This window comes from Acomys russatus, chromosome 31, assembly GCF_903995435.1.
Source record: "Acomys russatus chromosome 31, mAcoRus1.1, whole genome shotgun sequence".
NCBI classification, from domain to species: domain Eukaryota; kingdom Metazoa; phylum Chordata; class Mammalia; order Rodentia; family Muridae; genus Acomys; species Acomys russatus.
The window spans coordinates 1740128-1756123 of NC_067167.1; the positions used below are offsets into that span (position 1 = coordinate 1740128).

The 15996-nt window shown below is 58.7% G+C and overlaps 1 protein-coding gene across 1 annotated transcript; it reads right to left on the bottom strand.

Moving 5' to 3' along the window:
* Window positions 1–896: 896 nt before the first annotated feature.
* Window positions 897–15115, bottom strand: Btbd2 (BTB domain containing 2). Its single transcript, XM_051139693.1, has 9 exons — window positions 14760–15115; window positions 6646–6765; window positions 5524–5680; window positions 4308–4413; window positions 3122–3319; window positions 2510–2702; window positions 1716–1803; window positions 1335–1481; window positions 897–1254 (listed from the first exon to the last, which is right to left on the bottom strand). Exons 1-9 carry the CDS (start codon window positions 15113–15115, stop codon window positions 1093–1095), a joined length of 1527 nt encoding a protein of 508 aa, XP_050995650.1. The 3' UTR covers window positions 897–1092.
* Between the last annotated feature and the right edge of the window lie 881 nt (window positions 15116–15996).

A 15996-nucleotide genomic window follows, 5' to 3' on the forward strand; every position in this document is an offset into this window, starting at 1 on the left:
AAAAACCCAAAACTGCTGGGTGCCCACTGCACCACCTCTTCAGCTGCCCTTTTGTTTGGAAATGGGGTGTCACATATCCCAGCCTAGGTAGCCCTCGACTCCAGGAACTGAGACTGCGATGCCCTGACCTTGGCCCTGGCACCGCCTCCCAGCCACACAACACTCAAAGTGGCGCTTGCTCAGTGCTTCAAGGCAGATGTTTCTTTATTTAAAAAAACAAAACAAAACAAAACAACTCATCTGGGGACACAGTGTGGAGGCCTCACCTCCCATGGCTTCGGGAAGGGAATGGGCTCGGGCAGGAGGTCACTGGAACAGAGACATGAGGCGAGGGGACCCAGAATGGGACTGTGCCTTCTGGGGCATCACGGGACAGGGTGCCTGTGGCCTAGAGGGCCAGGGCTGTGGTATGTACAGGGGTGTTCTGTGGTACCCCTGGGTGCCACATCAGGCCAGCTGGGGGCCCAGTGCATCTGGAAGGGGCCTGCAAGCTTGAGGCTGAGCTCTGCTGGCCACACCGGGGAGGACCCTGTCCCTTAAGGATGGACTGTGATGGCCTCACACCCACACTGCTGGGAGAAGAGCGGCCCACATCCCACCCATCCCCAGGCAGAGCTCCCTGGAGTGACCAGCACATGCCCGACAGGCCAGGGCTCGGGTGCCATCAGTGCACGCAGGGGAGGCCCTGGGGTCCCCAGGGAGCAGCGGAGAACAAAAGGAACGTGAAACCCAGACCACCAGCTGGAGGAGACGCCCAAGCGCGGGCTCCAGCCGAGTATGGGCTCAGATGCATTGCCGTGTGCAGTTTACGAGAACGGACGAGTGGTGCCGCAGCGCCTGGGGCACGGAGCTGGCCTACTGCTGCCCTGAGCTTCAGGGACGAATGTGGGAACCCACCGCCCTCGGCCCCGACAGCTGTCCATCCAGGGCCAGGCCCGCTCGGCCCCCACGACGGAGGGATTGTCTCGACGGCCCAGCCCAGGGCCTAACCCCCTCCCCGGTGCCTTGGGACAGGTGGTCGGTCACACTTGTCCCCATGGCAGGGAGGGAGGCCGGCTGTGCCTGGCGCGGGGTGACCTGGACGGGGCTGGCCTAGGTGTAGAAGATGACTTCCGGGATCTGCCCGTCCTCCACAGACGTCCCGTTGTTGTTCCCGGCCGCGTAACAGAAGGTGAAGCAGGTCTTGGCGCCCGTGGTGGGCGACTCGTGGGTCACCTTGCGTAGGCCTTTGGTGCCATAGTGAGAGTCCGGGCCCTGGGGGCGGGGAGCATAGTGAGGTTGGGGCAGTGAGGAGGGGCCCCCGCAGCCCAGCCCAGCTCAGCGCCCCGCCCCACCTTGAGCGTGGCGCAGGCCGTGTAGTTGACATTGGGCAGGACCTCCACAGGCTCCTTGAACATAACACGGAAGGTGCTGGCGGAGCCGTCGCAGCTGAAACCTGTGTCGTTCTGGCCAAGGACCGTGTTGCTGTCCGTGTGGATGATCTGGGGATGGAAGGCTGGCAGCTCAGCTGGGCAAGCAGGGGCTACAGGGTGGAACTGGTGAGGGCGGGCGCTTGGATGAAGTGGGGCGTGGCAGAGGCCTAATGGCACAAGTGTGGGACCAGGGTAGGAGGTCTGAGCTGCGGCTGCCTCTGTGTGGGTACGAGGGGAGGGGACAGGACCAGGCTGTGGGCGTGGAGTGGACAGAGCAAGGCACGGGCAGGGCTGGCAACCTACCTGGATGTTCACTTGGTAGTCAGTGGGCCCGTGGATGGAGCCGTAGAGCCCAAAGCCCACCACGAAAATGCGCTTGTTGACCGAGAACCTGAGGAGGGTTAAGCAGTCAGTGCCCCAGGCCCTGCGCTCCATCGGATGGAGAGGCCATGGGAGAACGGGGCAGCCTGGAGCTGTGGGAGGGTACACTGGGCATTCAGGACCCAATCCTCATCCACCGAGTGCCAGGCCCTGTGCCCACCATCTCCCCTCCTGGGCTCTTCTGGGCAGAGGTCTGAGTCAGCTGCTCTCCCGCGGACAGGAGACAGCACTGCCCCCTCTCCAGAGAGTAACCATAAAATCCCACTTGGCAAAAAGGTGTGACCAGCCTGGTTCCCAAGGCCTTGGAAACAGGCGCCAAGAGATATCCCGGGCACCCCTTTCACACTGGGCTTTGTCCTTGCTTCTCTTCAGCTCTTGTCTGTCAGCTCAGCTGGGACTCTCGCCTCTAGACTGAACATGTGAGACTCAGCCCGTGCGAAGCGCACTGCATGGCTACCCTGCACTCCTTCAAGCCCTGGGCTCCCTTCCCTGCAGCAGTGGAAGATTCTCCCGAGCAGAGAGCAAGAACCTGGCTCCCCACCTTCACGGGGGGGAGGGGGGTGTCAACCTGCTCATTGCCCCCCACAGTACCACAGCATGAAGGCAAATGCACGCCCACCTCCAGCCGATTTTTCCCATCCTCCATGCAGAGCGGTCTATGCCCAGAATCCGAGACCTGGAGAGGAGGCGTGAAAAGTCCAATGCCCAGGCCTCACCTGATCCGGTCACTGGTGCCACTATAGCCCCAGCGGCTCTCCACCTGCTGGAAGCGGTTAATGCTGCACTCCTTGCCCCGCAGGCAGCATCGCGGCCGGTCAATGAACTCCACACGTGGCTTGGGGTTGACAGTAAAGTGCAGGAAGAGACTGACCACCTCTCGGTCCACCAGGATGCCGGACTGTGCCGGGCCTGTGGGCAGAGGGCTGGCTGACAGCAGGAAGGGAAGGCAAACTCAGGACCTGGCCTTCAAGGTGGGATATCTGATTGTCAGGACCTGGCCGAGTTGAGGGGTACCGCCATCTTGGGACTCGCCGCGATGTCCCTCCGCCTGGCATTCCAGACTGGCCGACTCCCACATGTGTAGGTCCTGCTAGACCCCTGCTGTGGACACCCTTGTTTCATACTGCATAGAGCTTGTGCCCTCCCTGTCCATGCGGCAGCTCACAGGCCAGCCAGGGCCAACACCCAGAAGCCATGCCAGGGCGCCAGGCACACAGCAGACCCCAAACCCAGGGCCGCAGGGCCGCAGCCCAGAGCTGACTCCTGAGTGGCTGACAGGACGGGACCCCCGGTCGCAGGCACCAAGGGCGGCGAAGGGAGCCTGTTACCTGCGGCAAACTCCTCGATGGTCATCAGGGGAAAGCGGATGAGACCCAGAGCCTTGCCCAGCACCTTCCTCTTGCTCTCAGGCGTCACCTGAAGCTGCTGCCGCTGACACTCAGCCTCAGACCAGCGCACAACCGCATTAAACAGCCGAACCTCACGAATGCCCAGGGTATCGCGCTCCAGCACCGCCACCAGCGTGTCTGTGGCAGAGAGAGGCTGTGAGCTCTGCTGCCCGGTGAGGGGCTACATGTAGACCAGCCCCATATGGGGACCACTTCATAGCCAGGGCTGGGCAATTATGGCCCTCTGTCCATGATCAGCAATAAAGTTTTTGTTTTTTGTTTTATTTATTTATTTATTTGTATTTATTTTTTGTTTTGGTTTTTTGAGACAGGGTTTTTCTGTGTAGTCTTGACTATCCTGGACTCACTTTGTAGACCAGGCTGGCCTTGAACTCAGTGATCTGCCTGCCTCTCGAGTGCTGGGATTAAAGGCGTACGCCACCACGCCTGGGTCAGTGATAAAGTTTTATTATTGACACACGGCACTCCCTAAGTGAGCTTCCTTCCTTCCTTCAACATAGTCTTGAGCAGTTCAGACTGGCCTGGAAATCACTATGTAGCGGAGGCTAGCTTTAAACCCACGAGCCCCTGCCTGTACTTGTTGGGTGAATGACAGGCTGGCAAGTGCTAGGCAGACACTGTGCCAGCTGAGCTGTGTGACAGCCCTCTGTCTTTCTGAGAAAGAGTCTCAGTCTATACCTAGGCCAGTCTGTAACTCATAGCCATCCTCCTGCCTTAGCCTCCTGAGGACCAGGACCATAGGAGCACTTTATACCCTGAGACTATCTCCTCTAGCTCTGACCTCACAAAGACAGTCAGAGACCCTTTGCCTACAAAGCCATCAGCAGGAGCCACAGGGCCCTCCCAAGGCATCTGCAGGTGTTACTGTGGATGGCCAGGCTGTCTCCCTAGGCGGGGACCACACTGACGCCAGAATGGGAGGGCAGATCCTCAGACGCAGGCCTTCTACCAACTTCCATGTATCTGTTCCACCATGGCCCACCATGTCACCCAAGAGGGGGTCTCCTGTCACCTTCAAATGAGGTCCTCTAAGCCCCGCCCCTTTCCTTAGCCCAAGGCCAAAGCACCACTCAAGCCTGACACCCACAGGCCCTGCCTTGCTCACCCAGGTCAATGTCGGTGAAACCTTCGGCGGCGATGGCGTCAGCTGTGTTCTTGTCGATGCTCTCCAGGCACAGGCTGGCCAGCTGTGGTTCATCGAAGAGCCGCGCCTGAAGAGAGACAGGGGAGGTCGGCACCATCACCACAGGCCGCAACATCCCTGCCAGTTTGCCAAGCCTGGAGCAGCAGGCATGAGGGGAGGGAGGGAGACGGAGGCCTCAAGGACAGCCTGTGAGCACCCAGCGGGCAAAGGCATGTCCACTAGGCCTGGCTCCCTGAGTTCTGGTCACCCCCAGAACTTGGCTTGGAAGGAGTGAGCTCAGCAATCTCCATGAGAGCCGGGAGCCAGCTGAGTGGACAGAGTGCCGCTGTGCAAGCGTGAGGCCCTGAGTCCGGACCCCAGTGCACATGCAAGAAGCTGGGTGTGGGGCCAGCAAGATGGCTCAGTAGGCAAAGGTGCCTGCTGTCGGCCTGACCCCATCTCACAGGAGCAGGAGCTGCCTCAGGTCCCAGCACGCGGCTCAGGCGGCTCACACCTAAACTCCAGCATGAGAGGAAACCAATGTCCTTTGTGGTCACCCACACACCCATGCACACACAAACTGAAAAACAAGCAGAGGAGGCTCACGTGGGGATGGCCTGATGGCAAGCACCTGTCACCCAGGGCCTCAGGAGTGCAGGAGGCGCCTGGCTACTCTTGGAGAGTAACTAACAGAGTAAAAAGTCTTGGAAAGTAAAAAGTTAGGCTCTCAGTAGTGCACACCTTTAATCCCAACACTGGGGATGCAGAGGCAGGAGGATGTCTGTGAGTTCAGGCCAGCCTGGTATATAGAGTGAGTTCTAAGATGGGGGCTACACAGTGAGACCCCATCTCCAAAAACAACCACCACCACCAAAAAGAGAAAAGAAAAAACGTAGGTGGGCAATGGCTGAGAACAGCTGGCATCCTCTGGCCTCAGCGTGATTGCTCAAGCACACACTGGGAACCCCAGGAGTCACTGGCCAGGAGACCACACCTTCGTGTGTGTGTGTGTGTGTGTGTGTGTGTGTGCGCGCGTGCACAGCCGGGAGACCACACCCACCTCTGTGTGTGTGTGTGTGTGTGAGAGCAGCCAAGAGACCACACCCACCTCTGTGTGTGTGCGCGCGCGCAAGCACACGCAGCCAGGAGGCCACGCCCACCTCTGTGTGTGTGTGAGCAGCCGGGAGACCACGCCCACCTGTGTGAGCAGCATGAAGGCGTTGTCAGCCCGCAGGTGCTTCTTCAGGAACTCCACACAGTGCGCCTCAAGGGCAGGCACAGCGTACTTCTTGGCCGTGTACAGCGTGGTCATCACCGTCTCAGGCCCAATCTGCACCTCATCTGAGTACAGGAACCTGAACAAGGGAACAGAACGCCACATGACAGCACAGGGCATCCCACAGCCCCTGTCCTGGCCTAGCACCACAGGTTTGCCAAAGGCTGTTCAACGACCTTCTGGCACTGGCATCTGTCAGTGTCCCCTGACCTGGGGCTAGCCCTTGGGAAGGCCAGGCTGTCTCGGCAGGATACCCATGGCCCTGTGGCCAAGCTTAGGCGAGGGTGAGTAAATCACAGAGAACCACACTGACCTCAGGTACCAGGCAGGACAGTGTGAGTGTCCACGTCACCCCGACCACGGGCTGGGGCTTAGTGCCCACCCAGCTAGCAGGCACTAACGCTTGGTCCCATCCCAGCGCCACAGCAGGTGTGGCACATAATACACTCAACATTCTTGGATACAGGCTGTTTCAAAACGTTAATAAGAATTAAACAATCAAAAAACACTATGTAGCTGGGCATGCTGGGGCCTTTAATCCTAGCAATCGGGAGGCAGAGGCAGACAGATCGCTGTGAGTTTGAGGTCAACCTGGTCTACAAAGTGAGTCCAGGACAGCCAAGGCTACACAGAGAAACCCTGTCTCAAACAAACAAACAAACAAAAACAAACAAAAACCAAAAAAGCAAAAAACCAGGGCTGGAGAGATGGCTCAGCAGTTAAGAACACTGACTGCTTCTCCAGAGGTCCTGAGTTTAATTCCCAGCAACCACATGGTGGCTCACAACCATCTATAATGGGATCTGATGCCCTCTTCTGGCCTGCAGGGGTACATGCAGGCAGAGCACTGTACATAATAAGTAACTCTTAAAACAACAACAAAAACTCAAAAAACAAACAAACAAAAAGGCTATGTCTCTTCTCCAGGTGTGTTCTAGCACATTCCAATGCAGGAGGACTCTGCAGATGTCACCAGGCTGTGACACCTGCCATCCTACCACACATTCCAGCACCCCACCACCATCAGAGAAACTGGAAACTTACTTAAGCAGCGCCAGGAAGGCAGCAGGCTCCACATCAGGCAGCTCGATCTCAGTGGATGTGGTAGCCATGCCACCATTGAACATGGCGTCAAAGACGGCGCTGCCCACGGCTAGCACGAACCTGTTCAACAGAAGGTGGTCCCAGTCTGGTATTCTGCGGGTGGCCACCACCTGGCCCTGGTCAGCCAGCGTCCCATCACACCTGCCTGCAGAGACTCCTGCCAACCCTGGGAGCGGCCTTCTAGAAGGAGGAAAACTGTCCAGGGGCCAGATGAGGACAGTGTCACAGTGCTTTATGTGTGTGTGCACTCACACCTTCACTCACTCATACACTCGGCCCTCCCTCCTCTTGCTCACCCCTCCCCCGCCACTTCTCCAGGCCACGGCGACAGGCATGGGGATCTGACTCTCACTCAGGGAAGCAGACAGAGCCCCAGAGGCTGGACAGCCTTGGTGGGCCTGGGGAGCAGCAGGGGCTAGGGAGAGCCTTAGGGGGCTGCGGTGCTCTGAGGGAGAGGTCATGTGACTGGCATGGCCGCTCCAGTTGGCACAGCGTAGGTGGCCAGGGCAGGATGGGTGGCATGGGGGCCGGGCTCGGGACACAGAGACAAGGACCACAGGGCCAGGCCAAAGCCCTGTCATACCGGAGGGTGGAGATGGCTGCTGAGCCACAGGAGTATGGCTTGCTCTGTGGGCATGTGTCCCACCCAGTGCCCCCACAGTGACAGGGTGGCTCTGAGTGGCCTCTCCAGCTCTCTGCCTGGGCACAAGTAGATGGCAGATGCACTATGGGTGGGATGGAGCTGGCAGACACTTCAGAATGACTGCTCAGGTTGGACAAGGTCCTGCAGCCCTACACAGAACCTAGGCCCCACCCCACCTGGAGGGCCCCCGCCTTGGGAGGCTCCCCTTTGCCTCAGCCCCTTTCTCACAGGTCACACTGGCCTCACTCGCCCTACAGTGCAGAAGCTGTTCCCTACTGCTCAGAGCCGCTACTGCTGACCGCCACCTTGTACATCAGGGTCAGAACAGGCACTATCATCCCCTTGGTAGCAACCAAGTGCACCCAGGGAGCTGGGGTCTAAGTGCACCATGGGCATCTTCAGTAGGGAAATGTTAACAGAGACAAAAAACAGCTGTCCACTGGGCAGAGATGCCCCATCACCACACCTATGTGTAAAGCCAAAGCAGGACAGGTGGCCATGGCAACCTGGACAAGTAAAACTAATGGGTCAGGGGTGGAGCCCCGCCTAGAAACCTCCAGTTAGGGGCTGGGGGCGTGGTCAGGGTGGAGCCCCACCTAGAATCCCACAGTGAGGGTCTGGGGGCGTGGTCAGGGTGGAGCCCAGTTGAGGGACTGGGGTGTGGCTCAGCAACACAGCACCCATCTAGCATGTGCAAAATCTAATTGAATGTGGCTGAGGACAAACTGAGGTGAACACTGGAGTGACATGCGGCCACAAGCTCTTAGACATCAGGAGCCAGAGTTAGGAAAGAGTCTAACTACCCAGACCAGACAAAGCCTGCAGCCTTCCAGCTTCTGTTCCCATCCCAGTCCCTAGGTGGGGGCTGGGCAACAGCACGGCGCCTCCCAGGCCCACGCAGCGATAGGCCAGGAATAACCTCTCCTCTCTGGTTAGGAAGCATCTTGTCCTGGCAGGGAAGCCTCCACCAGCCACATACAAGCCAAAAACAGAACTGCAGGCACGCTACTGCACTGCACTGGAAGCTATGGCCACCTGACAAGGATGATCACACCTAGCCTTCTGTGACCCATGGTGGGGGTGGAGGTGGACAGGACGGGATATGACACTCCAGCTGCCATGGGATTTTAGTCACCTGCCTTTTCCTTGGACACTTCTGTTGTCCACTCTGGCCTCTGCAGCTCTTCGTAAGAGACAGAAATATCCTAGTTGGTGATGGCACACGCCTTAGGAGGCAGAGGCAGGAGGATCTCTGTGAGTTCACGGCCAGCCTGGTCTACAGAGTGAGTCCAGGACAGCCAGGGCTACACAGAGAAATCCTGTCTTAAAAATGAAGGGGGGGGGGGGCAGACAGACAGAAATGCACACCGGCATGCGCAGCCAAAGGTCCACCCACATACTGGAGTCCAACTTAGCCCTGAACAGGAACAAGGGCACTCACAGGTCCCAGATGGAGGGAACCAGAGTCTGGTGGAGGACCCAAGAGTCAGAGCTGGGCTACACAGAGAAACCCTGCCTGGGAGTAGGGGGTAGTTAGGGTTGGGTAGGGGGTAGTTAGGGTTGGGTAGGGGGTAGTTAGGGTTGGGTAGGGGGTAAGTGCTGGGCAGCAGTGCTGGTTGCATAGTGTCTGTGGACTTTGTCTCAGTGAACCATGCTGAAGTGCAATTTAAACGGTGAGTTGGAGACTGGGGAGATGGTTCAGCGGTAAGCCCACACACCACTCCTGGAAAGAACCCAGCTCAGCTCACAGCCAGTGCCAAGGACCAGACGCGTAGGCTCTGCAGGCACACATGAACGGACACACCACACAAGTACACGGTGGTAGCATTAAAGGCATGTGCCACCACGGCCAACTATGAAGAGAATTTTGAGAATATACTTTTTTGTTTTGTTTGTTTTTTGAGACAGGGTTTCTCTGTGTAGCCCTGGCTGTCCTGAACTTGCTTTATAGACCAGGCTGGCCTCAAACTCACAGAAATCCATCTCCCTCTGTCTCCCAAGTGCTGGGATTAAAGGTGTGAGCCACCACCAACCACAATAAAACTTTTGCTATTGTTTTTTGTTTGTTTCATATAGGGGTCTAACTACATGGCCCAGGCTGGCCTTGAACTTGAGATCTACCTGCCTCAGCCTCCAAGTGCTGGGATCACAAGCTTGGGCCACTAACTACACTCAACACAGGGCCATGAGTATTACAGAAAGGACCTGTAGGCTCAAATTACTATCTCTTGAAAACTATTATCTTCCTCCACATTAGAAGTTAAGTTACCCATGATGCCCAAAGCACACTGGGTGCCAGGGTCCTGTGCCCAGACTGCATCCATCCCCATCACGAATATGACAGGGCAAATGCAGAGGCTCAGATTCCACAGGTGCATGAACAGAAACAGCTCAGCAGCTGGAGCTGGGAGGCAGTCCCATGGGCACAGGGGATGTGTGATTAATCCCTGTCACATAGGTAGGAAGCAGGTGTGGGCAAGGGGCGGTGGCACACCTCTCTAAGCCCAGCACTTGGAGGCTGAGGCCAGGCTAGTCTACACAGTGAAATCCACCCAGCATGAAATCCTGTCTCAAAAGAGAGAAAACTTATGTATCTCAGACTAGACCAGAGACACACAAAGGGAAGCAATGCACCCCAAAACAAGATGGCCTACAAACTAAGATCTACAAGGACAGGTACAGTCCAAAGAGACCCTAACACACGGCGCACCGCAAGGACAAGCATCCCAGACAGAGACCCAGCCCTCTGGTTCCCAAGCCTGTCCTGGTGGCTTCAGAAGCTGTGTGGTAGGGTGGTAAGAAATCTGTAGCTACCCTGAGAAACAGTAGGCAGCTCCTCTGCAACTGTCAGAGGACAGGGCATGGGGCGGGGGGGGGGGGGGTAAAGCAGAACATGGGGGAGCAGGGCATGGTGGGGAAAGGGAGCAGGGCATGGGGAGGGAAAGGGAGCAGGGCATGGGGAGGGAAAGGGAGCAGGGCATGGGGGAGCAGGGCATGGGGAGGGAAAGGGAGCAGGGGATGGGGGGAAAGGGAACAGGGCATGGGGGGAAAGGGAGCAGGGCATGGGGAGGGAAAGGGAGCAGGGCATGGGGGAGCAGGGCATGGGGGGAAGGGAGCAGGGCATGGGGAGGGAAAGGGAGCAGGGCATGGGGGAGCAGGGCAGGGGAGGGGGGAAAGGGAGCAGGGCATGGGGGAGCAGGGCATGGGAGGGGGGAAAGGGAGCAGGGCATGGGGGGAGCAGGGCATGGGGGGAAAGGGAGCAGGGCATGGGGGGAAAGGGAGCAGGGCATGGGGGGAAAGGGAGCAGGGCATGGGGGGAAAGGGAGCAGGGCATGGGGGGAAAGGGAGCAGGGCATGGGGTGAAGGGAGCAGGACATGGGGGAGCAGGGCATGGGGGAGCGGGCATGGGGGGAAAGGGAGCAGGGCATGGGGGGGAAAGGGAGCAGGGCATGGGGGGAAAGGGAGCAGGGCATGGGGGGGAAAGGGAGCAGGACATGGGGGAGCAGGACATGGGGGGGAAAGGGAGCAGGGCATAGGGGAGCAGGGCATGGGGGGAAAGGGAGCAGGGCATGGGGGGGAAAGGGAGCAGGGTATGGGGGGAAGCGAGCAGGACATGGGGGAGCAGGGCATGGGGGGGAAAGGGAGCAGGGCATGGGGGAGCAGGGCATGGGGGGGAAGGGCATGGGGGGGAAGGGAGCAGGACATGGGGGAGCAGGGCATGGGGGGGAAAGGGAGCAGGGCATGGGGAGCAGGCCTATCATCCCAGCACTTAGCACTGGCTGGAGAAATGCAACAGTTTTGAGACAGCCTGGGCTACAAGGAGGTTCCAGGCCAGCCTGTCTCAAAAACAAACAACAAACTCATTAGAACAGGCACAGGAACAGGCACAGGCCACACCCACCCACCCTCCTTCTTGCTGGGCAAACTGTTTTCCTTGAACAAAACGGTTCCTTGAAGCTCATCCTGCCTATGGCTACAGCGAGTGGAGCCACTGCTGTGGAGATTATGTATCACATTAAAACGGTTTTTTCTTTTTTACAAGTCTGGGGCTTGAACCCGGGAGGGCTGTACCGCTGGGCTACACCCAAACCCAGCTGAAAGCTCCTGATATCTCACCCTGTGGATGAATTTGCTGGCCTGGTCCATCCTGGGTGGCTACCACAGTGCTTTCTACTTTCTCTACTGAGACATGGCCTCTCACTGGTTTTTCTTTTTTGTTTGTTTTTCCCGTTTTTTGAGAGAGGGTTTCTCTGTGTAGCCCTGGACTCACTCTGTAGACCAGCCTGGCCTCTAACTCACAGCGATCCACCTGCCTCTGGCTCCCGAGTGCTGGGATTAAAGGCGTGCGCCACCACTGGCGCCTGTGCAGCTTTTATGTGGCTGCAAACTTTATCTATTGAACTGTCTCCCCAATTCCTGCTTTGTTCTGAGAAACGGGGCTCAGCACTGGAGAGCTGGCTCAGCGGCGGCTAAGAGGAAGGGTCTGGCCTCAAACTCACTGTGTAGCCAAAGATGACCTTGAACACTCCTGATCCTCCTGCCTCAGCCTCCCAGGTGCTAGGTGACAGGCATGTGCCAATCAGCCTGCCACACACTGCTCCTGTGAGTGGCCCCAGGTGCCACACAGTTTTTCTCCAACGTTAGTCCAAGTTCCTGGCCAGGCCCAGCCAGAACGGGACCCTTGTGCTTTTATGCCATGACAGATTCTCTGACACACCCCTTGTCACTTGTGACCTTGATGGAGGTCATGCCTTCCATCTGACTCAGCTTTCTCTGCCCACAGTAGGTCTATCTGCCTCTGTGCTCACACACCGGCTGGAACCCACAGGGATTCAGAGCCCGGGGTGTGCCTTGGTGGGGGGCAACTGTCTGCCTGGAAAGAAACCGGATGCTATGCTGCTCCTGAAGGCCACAGTCGGGGACCCAGGTCTGCACAAGCCATGTGAGGTCCCCAGGAAGTCCTCCCTGCCTCTCCATATTGGGGGGAGGGAGGAAGAGCTGCTCTTTAATCTCTTCTTTTTAAGTTATGTACACCCTTAACCACTGAGCCATCTCTCCAGCCTTCTTTTTAAAAATCTGATTTTTTTCAGTGCTGGACAGTGAACTAGAGTAGACAGTCGTGCCACCCCAAGCCCCTCACTGGGGATTTCTAAGCCAGGACCCTGGCCTTCATTTACTTTTCTTTTCTTTCTTTTTTTCCCCTTGGATTTTTTTTTGAGACAGGGTTTCTCTGTGTAGCCTTGACTGTCCTGGACTCACTTTGTAGACCAGGCTGGCCTCGAACTCACAGCGATCCACCTGCCTCTGCCTCCCAAGTGCTGGGATTAAAGATGTGTGCCACCACCGCCTGGCTTCTTCTGGGTTTTCAAGACAGGGTTTCTCTGTGTAGCTTTGGCCGTGCTGGACTCAAATTTTGTAGACCAGCCTGGACTCAAGCTCACAACGATCCACCCGCCTCTGCCTCCCAAGTCTAAAGGGGTGTGCCACCACCACCCAGCAGGGTTTGGTTTGGTTTTGTAATCTGTCTTTTTTGTTTTTTGAGATAGGGTCTTATTAAGTAACCCCAGAACCTGCTACTGGCCACGCTAGCTTTGAACTCACAGAGATCCACTTTCCTCTGCTGCCCATGTGCTGGGACAGAGACCTGCGCCACCACGCCCCTCTCTCTCCCCTTCTCTCTAGGTTGCCCACACTGACCTGGAATTCTGTTCCTCTGCCTCACTCAGCCAAGCAGTAGCTGAGCTCATGGCTGCATCACCACACATGTTGTCTGTTGGTGGCTAGGGGTTGAGCCAGGCATGCCACTAGGGCAGGTTACATGTCCCTCCCCACAGAACCGTGTGGACTCCCAGTCCCTGTTGAACTGGCACAGTAAGGGGGCAAAACACTCCAGCACAGGCCCGGAGTGCTCAGGTCGAGGGGCTTTCCAATACATGCCAACAACTCACACCGCCGACCCTCAGCCGCCTGTCATGAGCCACCAAGACACCTCATCCACTGGGAAACCAAGCCCTCCGCTGCCCACCCTGCCAAGGCCCCAGGGGCTCTGCAAGCTCCGAGGGGCTACAGCACCCCTCACTCTTTTGTGGTTCCCACCTACTGGCCTTTGGGCCTGCACCGCCCTTCCCCCACCCTCTAGGACTACTGACAACCCATTCTTTCCTTGGAGGCCAGGGGGCTGCACATACCCACTTCTACAGTCCCCACTCAGCCACCAAACCACATGTAATGAAGCTCATGTGCCAACAACTGCGTCGGCAGGCTAGGCACACGACTGCATCTTGCAAACACGGGGACTCTGGAGACACCTGGATTGTCTGAGGCTGTGCAGGACCCCTGCCCCTCCCAAAGAGCTCAACTCCTCAGGACCAGATGTCCCTGGACCGGTCGGAGGAGGGGGCCAGGGGGGCAGGGTGAGGAGTCAGGGCTCAGGCAGGGTGGGGACCCAGTGCTGGAAGAACTGAGAGGCAAAAGCCTCAGGTGGAGACGGCAGGACAGAGGGTACAGGGAAGGTACCAGGGAAGGGATCAAAACGTCCTGGGGTCAGATGGTATGTCACAAGCGCGCACACAGGGTGCGGAGATGCCGGGCTAAGAAGGGAGGTCATGGGTGCAGATGGAGCAGAGACCTAGACCTGGACAAGCTGGAGAAAAAGGGGGTGGTGAGGGTGGGTGCCTAGGGGACCCAGGGAACAGAAAGGACCCAGGACAGAGAGTCCAGAGCAGGGCCTGAGGACAAAAATATAAGGGACCTAGAACCAGGTCCAAGGGAGGTAGAAACCCAATATAAGAATCCAGATGTGGGAGTGCCCCCTCTCAGGAATCAGACTGTGGGGGAAGGGGTATGCGAGAAACTGGTTCAGGTGAGGGTTAATCCCAAAGTTCAAAGCCTGATTTGGGGGTCCTGGGGTGGCAAGAGGTCTAGGTGGGGTAACAGTCTGAGGTACCTGGGTCTTGGATGGAGTGCAGGTTCTTGGGGTGTGGGGTTCTAGGGTGCAAGGTCTGGGGTGCTGAATCTAGGAATAACGAATCTGGGTGCAGTCCAGGTGCTTGGGATTAGGGTTGGGTTGCGGGATCCAAGTAGGATGCAAGGTCCAACTGCAGGGTTTGGAGTGCAGGACCCGGGGATGCAGGGCCTCGATGGGGGTGCAGGGCATGAGGTGCACAGTCCAGAGTAGGTAAGAGTTCAAGGTCTCGGGTGCAGGGTCCGGGTGAGGAGCAGGACGGGGCGGGGTGGGGGGCGGGGGTGCAGGGTCTGGGTGGGCTACAGGGTTTGGAGTGGAGGGTCCGGGTGGAGTGCATGGTCTGTGATGCACGGTCCTGGTTCCTGGCGTGCAGGGTCCGGGTGGGGTTCGGGGTCCAGGGGTATGGGGTGTGGGGTTGCAGTGTCCGGGCGCATCCCGGCGGCCCACCTGTGCGCGGGGACGCGCTGCGAGCTGAGCCCCTTGCCCACCAGGAAGTGCACGTCGCACAGCACCTCGTTGTTGAAGAGGAAGGCGAAGCGCTCCTGCACCGTGGGCTTGGTGGCTTGCCAGTTGTACACGGGCTCGCGCAGCAGCGCGCCCGGGCCCGCGTCGTCGCGCTCGTCGCCCACGGCCTGCGCGTCGGGACCGGGCCCGGGCGGCGGGGACGGAGGCGGCGGCGGCCCCGGGGCGCAGGCGGCGGCGTTGCTGGGGGCCGCGGACGCGTTGGCGCTGGGCCCCAGGCCGCCCGCGCCAGGCCCGACCCCCGGCGGGCACGACGCGCGCCCGCTGCCGCCCGCCGCCATCTTGTCGCTGCGGCGCGGGGGCGGGGCCACGGAGGGCGTGGTCATGGGGCGGGGCCTTAGGCTAGATGGGAGGGGAGGGGCCGGGAAGAGGCGGAGGCCTAGACGGAAGAGCGGATGGGCGGATGGAGAGGAGGGAGGAAGGACCAGGCTAGAGAAGGTGGGGCTTGCAGAGGAGCCCCGGGAGTAGCGGGGGAGGAGGAGAGATAGGGAGCGGAGGGTAGAGAAAGAAGGAGACTGGGAGAGAGAGGAGGGAAGGGAGGAGGGGCGTGGCAGGGCTAGGCACAGGGCCTAGGACAACAGGATGGATTGGAGGGGAGGAAAGAGAGGGTGAGGTAATAGGGGGCGGAGCAGAGACAGGAGCTCCCGGAGGAGGCCGGGGTTCGGAGGGGCAGGGAGAAAGATGGGGCGGTGAAGTGGGGTAGATGGGCCAGAGAGGCCTGGAAAGGCAGGAAAGGGGAGGGAAAGAGGAAGTAAGGGGGAAGGGAGGAGAGAGGGGCTGCCAGAGTTGGGAAGCCTGGAGGGGGGGGATGAGAGATGGGGCAGCAGAGGGGAGGGAAGGAGGAAGAGGGGTGGGACCTGAGGGGAGACGGAGAGAAAAGGGAGGAAGAAGAGGGGCGAGGAGGAGTAGTGGATGGGTGGAGAGGGGCGGACGGAGGAGGGAGGCGGGGAGGAGAAAGGAAGAGCTGGGGAAATGGATTGGGGGCTGGAAGGCCGGGAGCGAAGAGGGCTGGACTTGAGGAGAAGGGGTGTGGCGTGGCTGAGCAAGCCCGGCGAAGGGCGGGGCCAAGGGAAAGTGGGTCTGCAACGGAAGGTGGCCCGAGGACTGTGACCATGGCGGATGGGGGAAGGGAGGGAAAAGCAGGGAGCACTAGGAGGAACTG

Coding starts and splice junctions, on each gene's coding strand:
- Btbd2 (XM_051139693.1), bottom strand. CDS start 15,115: ATGGCGGCGGGCGGCAGCGGGCGCGCGTCGTGCCCGCCGGGGGTCGGG. Junction 5,681..6,645: donor GCCTTCCTGGCGCTGCTTAA/GTAAGTTTCCAG, acceptor TCCCTTGTTCAG/GTTCCTGTACTCAGATGAGG. Junction 2,703..3,121: donor CATCGAGGAGTTTGCCGCAG/GTAACAGGCTCC, acceptor CTCTGCCCACAG/GCCCGGCACAGTCCGGCATC.